At 37.5% G+C, this 7863-nt stretch overlaps 1 protein-coding gene across 1 annotated transcript in view; it reads right to left on the bottom strand.

The window, feature by feature from the left end:
* Positions 1-2266: 2266 nt before the first annotated feature.
* The window catches only part of LOC103150617 (carboxypeptidase A1-like), a 6778-nt gene continuing 1181 nt past the window's right edge, over positions 2267-7863 (bottom strand). Inside the window, exons 2-11 of the mRNA XM_007570309.2 lie at positions 7150-7231; positions 6905-7039; positions 6709-6813; positions 6504-6605; positions 5430-5531; positions 5234-5344; positions 5042-5132; positions 4454-4653; positions 2769-2853; positions 2267-2550 (exon numbers count right to left, since the gene is read on the bottom strand). Of these exons, the coding sequence (XP_007570371.1) occupies positions 2363-2550; positions 2769-2853; positions 4454-4653; positions 5042-5132; positions 5234-5344; positions 5430-5531; positions 6504-6605; positions 6709-6813; positions 6905-7039; positions 7150-7231 (1201 nt within the window). The 3' untranslated portion in view covers positions 2267-2362. The remainder of the gene's footprint in view (positions 2551-2768; positions 2854-4453; positions 4654-5041; positions 5133-5233; positions 5345-5429; positions 5532-6503; positions 6606-6708; positions 6814-6904; positions 7040-7149; positions 7232-7863) is intronic.

Below are 7863 nucleotides of genomic sequence, written 5' to 3'. Positions count from 1 at the left end.
TAACAAATGACAAAGCAAAGGGCTGGAAAGCTTAATTGCCTTATGACATCACTAAGGATAGCAGGTTCTGGTTCTTCTTCTTCTGGTTTTAAATGGGTTCTTGTTTTACCACAAGGCTCCTGAAATACTGCTGATGAACATCCGCAGGTGTGTGGAGATCTGACACATATCACAAATGATGGTGGATTCTTTCACAATAAGTTGGCCAGGTCCAGCTACTGCAAAGGATCCCCAAACTATGACACATTTTGCTTTGTTTCACAGCTGGTATGTGATTCTTATCTTGGATTGCTGTATTTGAAATGCCAAACATGTCCTCTGTTCCTGTGTGAAAATAATTCAGTTTTAGACTCATCTGTCCAAAAAGCATTATTCCAGTCTTTTTTCTGCAGTTTCTGTGATTATTTTCTAGCTTCATGCTTTTTTTTCTACAAAGAAAAAGTTGTCTCCTCCTTGTAAAGTCTGTTTCTGATTGTACAGTCAAGGACATTCATATGACCAGCAGTAAGTCAGCCGTAGGCCCCATGATGAGGTTATCTTTCTTTTCCATTCTCCAGGTTTCAAAGTGAACTTGCTTTGATGGGCTGATCTGGGAATGTTGACACTTGTTTTGAAGGGCCTTTGGTTACAGACTCTATATCTACTGTGGCATGGTTAATGTCATGAAGTGAACTCAAAAACTGCTGCAGTTGTCTTTCTAATTTCCAGAGAAAGCTTGTTTTGATCTCACCATGATGTTTCCCTGAAACAGTGAGAAGCACACCAAGCTAAATGTCAGCTCAAATCTCTTCCAGAATGCTGAGTCATGTGGTTCTAATACCTACTCAATCTGTTTACCTTTATTTCCAGCTATTTTAAGTCAGAGTAAATGTGGAGGTGTCCCAGTTTAACCCACAAGACTCTATATTATTGTTCTCTTAAAATTTTAGAAGGTATTTTCCTTTGCTTTATTTCAGTGACTTAAAATTTTCGGTGTTCATACTGACATTTAGAAATATGTTATATGTATAAACATGAAAAAAAAGTTAAATCTTTGTATGGTGTTCTATTTTCTTTCCATGTGATTGTAATCAACAATGAAGGAATAAAGTTGATAAGGAAACAATAGGCGACTGTTTAGAGATTCAATCCATCACTTTAATATTTGATTGGTGCAAACAGAAAAACATAGAAGTTAAAAAAATATATAAAAAACATGATTTTTATCTAATAACATGTTTCTCATTTTGAAGCAATATTCTTTATATTTGTATGTGGGCAACATTCACTGCGTACATTTATGCACAACTACTCCAAAACAAGCTTTGCTTTGTATGCCTTCTTTCTTGTGCCTCATTAAAAGTGAAGTAAAAATAATAGCATTTTGTTTGTTTGACAAAATTATATGTTTTATTAGATAATCTGACATTTAGCTGTATCTAAACAGAAAAATAAGAAATCTTTATAAACAGTATGTGAAAATCTGAAAATAAATTTCTCAAAAAAAAAATATCAGATAACACTACTCTAATCATTTCCACTCAAAGCACTTTGCACTAGAGTTACATTCATCCATTTGCAGATCAGTAGTCAATTTGGGGTTAAGTGCCTTGCCCAGGGGCATATTGACATGTGGCAGGAGGAAGCTGGAATTGAACCTACAACCTACTGATCACAAGATGGCTACTCTACCCACAGAGCCACTGCAACCTGTAATTTTTGACTGAAAATTTACAAAACAGCCAACTAAATCGGCACTTTAGAATTATTTCCAGGAAAACTTAATTTAAGGAAAGCTAAGTGAAAGGTGCTAAGTGAAAAATGCTAATGCCCCTAGCTAAAATTTGTTACATTATTAGAGCATTTATTTGTTACATTATTAGCACATTTGTGGATTAGTGGAAGTGTTATTATTCATTTTATTTAACTTAAACACACACTGCAACATATTTTTGCCTGTGAAATTCCAAGAAGGATCTCAAATCTTAAAATAAATCACCCAGTGCCAAGCCGTTTCAAAAACGTCTTTCTGTTTAAGGTCATCTGTTTCAAAACCTGTATTTGTTAAGAAATATCTTAACTACATTTTGTCACAATTTATCCTAAAGTTCCTGGAAACATGATAATAAAACAAGGACATGCCATTGTCTATTAATGATCATATTTTGTGAAATCAAACTGTATGAATTTGGTATGAAACTGAGAAACCTTCAAAGCTCTTTAAAGTGCTTCAGAAACAAACACAGCATTGGTTTATATCGTCACACTTTTTTATTTATAAATTATCTTTTTTATAGTGTTAAGATTTTGTTTTCACCTCAAAGATTACAGTGAAACAGAGACAGCAGCTGGAATTCAGTCCTGTCCTGAACAAACTGGCACTTTAATATGGGTTCTTGTAGGTGTGATCCATGAGGGCCATCAGAGCCAGCCAGGTCTCCTCAGCCGTGGGGATGATCTGCTTGGCAGGCAGCAGGAAACCGTAGGAACCGGTGTCCCTCAGCTCAAAGGTGTAGGAGTACTTGATGCCCTGTTCATACGTCCAGTCAACAGTAGTACCACTGGCTTCGTCTGGGATTAAAACAAAAATGTTAAGTCAAGTAGAGCCATTGAACTTAAAGGAGCAGCTTCTTAAATCCATGAACATGGACTTTGATGTGGTGTATTTTCTTTAATTTGCTCAGCTTTTACCATATGCATGTTTTAAACATTTACATGTTTACATAAAAAAAGAAAAACTATAGTTGACTCTGGCAGAATTATCTGTTGGTTGTGATGCTAAAACTTACAGATGACGTTGATGATGCTGCCATATCTGTAGCGAGTGCCGTACAGGGAGGCCAGGTCGGTGATCGCTTTCTCTGCCAGAGAGTGCTGCAAAGACACATTATTTATGGTTTTGTTCACTTTTCACAGATTGTCATCAATCTTTTTGTCAAACTGTTGAAACATATTCTGTAGGCTGGACCCTCCACACTTAAGCAATATGATGAGAATACCATGGTAAAAAGTCTTAAAGTTTTATTTACATTTTTTTTTCTTATAAAACTACTGTTGAGAGACACATTTACAGTTGTGCTGTTAATATTTTGTGCAGTCTCTGTTTCCTAAATCAACAGCTCTTTTATAAGGTTTGAACGTACATAAAGAGGGATTTGTGATGATTCCTTTTGGCACTACCTCTATGTTGATTTAACCATATATTCTGTATTATTATCATGAAAAAAGACATGATGCTTATTGGTAGATTTAAAAACATAAAAAGTTTTCCAAAATGGTACATTAAAGTTCACAATGCAATGGTAAAGTTTCTAGTGGGGTTGAAAGCAAGGCAGACCCACAGCCTCACAGTTCCTCTACCATGCTCAACTGGTGGATGTCGATTCAGAAATGTGTCTTTATTTCCTACCAGACACACCTGGTCTTTGTTGCAAAAAAGCTCAATCTGAACTGGTTAACTTCTTTTACTTCATTTTTAAAAGAGTCAGGCTGGGGTAGCTTGATTTTCTGGGAAATAACAACAGGAAGGAATAATAAAGTTGGATTTGCAGCATTTTAAGCAGAGAGGCAAATTATTTGTTGACCCGAACAATGTTACCTTTTGCTTTACCAAATTACTGCACTCTTTCCCTTGTGCCTGTTCTCCTTCTCACTAAGTAAAGCTGCTATGTGTGAATCTGTGCTGCTGCCACTTGGTCCCCACCATTTATAGTAAAGAGTCAATTTTGTCAAAGAATCAGATTTGCTTCATTGGTGAAAATCACAACTTTGTCGTTCCCATTTCCAGAGTTGTGAAGATCAACACATGGTATGGTTTTAAGAATGGATACTAAAAAATGGCTGTGATTTTGTGTCATATTTGTTTTTCTTTGGAACAGGAAGTCGTGGATTGGTTGTTAAAAGTTTCTAGACATACTGATCAGTCTAAATAGGCAAAAGAAAGATGAAACATCTTGGATGTATTATATAGCAATTGTTGGGTGTCTATCAGTAAATGTCCTGAATTAATTAAATAATTAAACAAAGGGTGAATTTTTACCTACTACATGAATTAAACATATTTGATGAGTTTTGATGATGACACTCAACAATATGAAATGTTTATTACTAATTTCTCAATTGGAGACTGCATGTTGTGTTTATGACTTTTTATTTTTGTGTTTATATACTGTGAAGCACTTTGAACTGACTTGAATGTGCTACACAATTAAATTTGATTGATTGATTAAAGAGATTAAAATTTTATTAAAGTTTAGGATATTGTCAGATTATGCTGCTCCAATACAAGATGAATATTTAAACATCTTTTCCAAGTATGCCAGTATATGTAGAGGTGCTCTAGAATTCCTAAATATTTAGTTCCATGGAGAGTTTTCATTTGGGTCAAGTTTCAAAGTCCACACAGAACTGTATGGTAATGTACTATGCTGCAGTGTGGAAAACAATAAAACCGTCACGGAGAATGTTTTTGTACCAGTTCAGCCTGGTCCTTCACTGGAGTCGTGGTGTAGCCGTAGGGGTACAAGAGCATCTGAGAGTATGAATGGATGGAGATGAAGGTCTTGATGTTGCCATGTGACTTCACAAAGTCCACGATGGACTTAACCTCAGACTCAGAGTGAGCGCTGGGGCCATGGTACGTCTCTGAGCAGGGGTTGCTGCTGGCTCCAGGTACTAGGAGGAACATGACAAACACAAACACAGATACCTTAAGTAATTAAATACACGTGGCTGATTCTACACTTGTGATGACAACCAACTGAACAGGTGTAACTAATAAAGTGGCCCATGAGTCAGTACAGCACTTTTCAACAATGCAAATGTGCAAAATAATGTTTTTGGGTACCCCCTGATGGTTGCACTGACAAATAACCTGTGACAACCTTTTGGCCATTTAAGTTATAAAGATGAAAACTGTAAATCTGATTCCTTATTTTAGTCGGGAGCATGTTTAGTTTTTATGCATTTCATCAAATAAAGCAAACAGGTCACCCCGCATGCATCTGCGTCACACTGCACATGTTCAAAGCTGAAAATAATAGATAGAACAGAAAGACGTTACGTCCAAATCCAGCATCCCAGTTCCTGTTGGGATCAACTCCATAGCAGGAATTTCCAGGATTGGGCTTCCTTGTCTTTCGCCACATACGGTTCTGAAAACATATGGATGGTTGGAGTTTTGCAATTTTTGATGTCAAAACTGTTACTGGATGTTCCCTCAAGAGTTCTTGGTGAATAAAATTGACTGGTTTACAGAGGTGTGGGTAAAGTAGTAGCCATCAGGGTTGGTTGCAATCTCCAGGAAGATATCCATGTTGTTCAGGATGGCGGTGAGGGCGGAGTCTTTTCCATAATCTGTCACAATCTAGTGGCAAAAGCCAGGGGGACACTGTCAATGAAAACACTGACATTCAGGTGTTCAGGTAACCATAGGTACAAAAATGAAGCACCTTCTTGGCGAACCACAGCCCACTGGCTTGAGTGACCCACTCCCTGGAGTGGATTCCAGTGTCGATCCAGATGGCAGGACGATTGCTTCCACCAGTGCTGAACTAAAGCCATGGGAAGAGAGGGAGAGTAGCAGTCATTTTAGAATATTTGTTTCGAAACTTTAGAAGATGAACATTACAATTCCTGGAAAACTAAAACCTAAACTAAATTAGATTGTAGAGGATGTGTGTATGAACATCAGTTTTCAAGCCTTGTGACAGAATCTCAATTAGACTTGGATCTGGACTTAGACTGATCTTTCATCTTTCCACTCTCAAGACCAGATTTTTGAAGTATTTGACCAATAGTTGTCCTGTAGACAGATGCCCTCCCCTGAGCACAGTATCTCTGTGTCTCTGAGTCGAATGAAGTGGCTCATGATGTCAATCCAAAAATTGGAAACGTGGCTAATAGGCACTGAATCTTTAGTTCACTTCCACAGCTGCCATTGATAAAACTACAGGCAAACTACAGTTCACAGGAATTCAATGACCTGCGGCAGAGCTTTTAGCAGTGTTGCTTTGCACCAAGAGTTTATATGCATGAAGTTTCTACTTTTCTTTGTGCATACTTAAGTTGTTCTCCAACAGTCCAAATTGATGCTTGTTAGATAAATGCACATCACTTGCTCTTAGGTTGGAGAGTCAACATTAATAGTCTTTTAATCTGTGTGTGTCTGTGTTACCCTAGGATAAAGAGGCAACATTTCTAGGATTGTGTTTTGCACATTAAATGCTGGAGATAGGCACCAGCCCTTCTAGTTGGTGCACTCATTGAATTAATGTCTGGATGTATTGTTTTCAATTTCAAAATGAACTGTTGCTTTTATTTAGTCTATCACACAAAATCCCAATGAAATCCTTTGAAGTTTTTGGGGTAACATGGTACTGTGTGAAACAGTTCAAGGAGTAAAAATAGTTTTACAAGCCAATCTATCAGCTACTTCAGTTCAACCACTTTTACTTCACTTTCTGGGAACCTTTCATGAGGAGATGTTACACATTTCTAGGTAAATCCTCCACATGATTCTTTACCTTGAGCACGTTAAGAGGACGGCCCTCGTAGCTCTGACCGATCACTATCTTGCTGACCAAGTTGGGATTCTCAGCAACCAGCATGTCCTGGAAACTGTAGATCTGAAGGAATGGAAAAATGTTCATTCTCCATGTATCAGCTCAAAACACTGAGTCCTGGCTTATCTAGATGATGATCATCTTAGTGCAAAATGTGCGCACTAACCTCACTAAGAGTGTGATAGTTGGCATAGTCGAAGCTGTCAGTGTTCCTTGGTTGAACGAGGCGAGCAGCAGACTTCATCTGTTCCCTCTCCATATCCAAGACGGCCTAAGAGGGCAAATACAACTCATGTTTACGTTACATCTAACAAAGTGATTCAATGATCCTAGATTAGTGATCAGTGATCAAGGTCTTGTACCTGGACATCTTCAATCATGGTAGAGTACTCAAGGTCATGGCTGTCCAGGTAACTCTTGAAAGACTCCAGGGTGTGAGGAGGAACTCTAACGTCTACAGGGTAGGACACACCAGTCACCCCCATCCAGACGTCCAGCTGGAATGAAACATTAAAAGAAGTATAAATACAGTATGAAGACAGAATATGTATGGATACTCTTTACCAAAAATATGATGTCTAGCTAATATCAATAGAACATAAATAACCTCAAACTCCACTATCTCCTCCTGGTTCTTAAGAAGAGCCAGTTGGAGCTCATTCTTTGGGACGATGCGAAGCACCTGGTGTCTACAAATGAGAGCAGAAAAACAGAAATATTACTAAGACATAATCACAAAACTTAGCTATAGTTCAGTGTAATCTACCATTTAGATGTTCTGTTTCAATTATTCTCCATATGGAGTGATGGCATTTGTATGAAATAGAAAGACTTTTTGGTCCTCCACTATTGAAGTTTTGAAGTTTTGGATGCCTTTAATTCACTTTGACTTGTGAGGGTTTCTATTTTTCCCTGCAAGGGCAAACATTCTCAAACTTTAAAAAGGTTCATACTCAACATGTGATCTAGGAGAAGGCATGTGAAATACCAGGGACAGTTGTGTTTTTGTATGTGCAGTGATTACATTCCTGTCAAACTGCATAGAGTCCTGCATAGCTGAGCAAACTTTAGGTATGGAAAGAAAAATGCTTAAATGAACAAAATCCTGCCTCCTGAACAGTTGGTATCTGTTTTTTTTTTTTTTTTTTAAATAAGGTCAACCAGTCTTCTCTTTTTCTAGCCCAAAAAATATACATTGAAAATGTGACATCATTACTCCTATTCAAATTTTATTGAAACAAAAACTTCGAAAATCAGCTTTGGCAGGGTCTTTTGATCAACCCCAACCAGTATCCTTAATCAATCCAAATACTAATTGATC

Source organism: Poecilia formosa, unplaced genomic scaffold (assembly GCF_000485575.1).
Source record: "Poecilia formosa unplaced genomic scaffold, Poecilia_formosa-5.1.2 Scaffold258, whole genome shotgun sequence".
NCBI classification, from domain to species: Eukaryota; Metazoa; Chordata; class Actinopteri; order Cyprinodontiformes; family Poeciliidae; genus Poecilia; species Poecilia formosa.
This window is presented reverse-complemented; position numbering and strand designations above follow the sequence as displayed.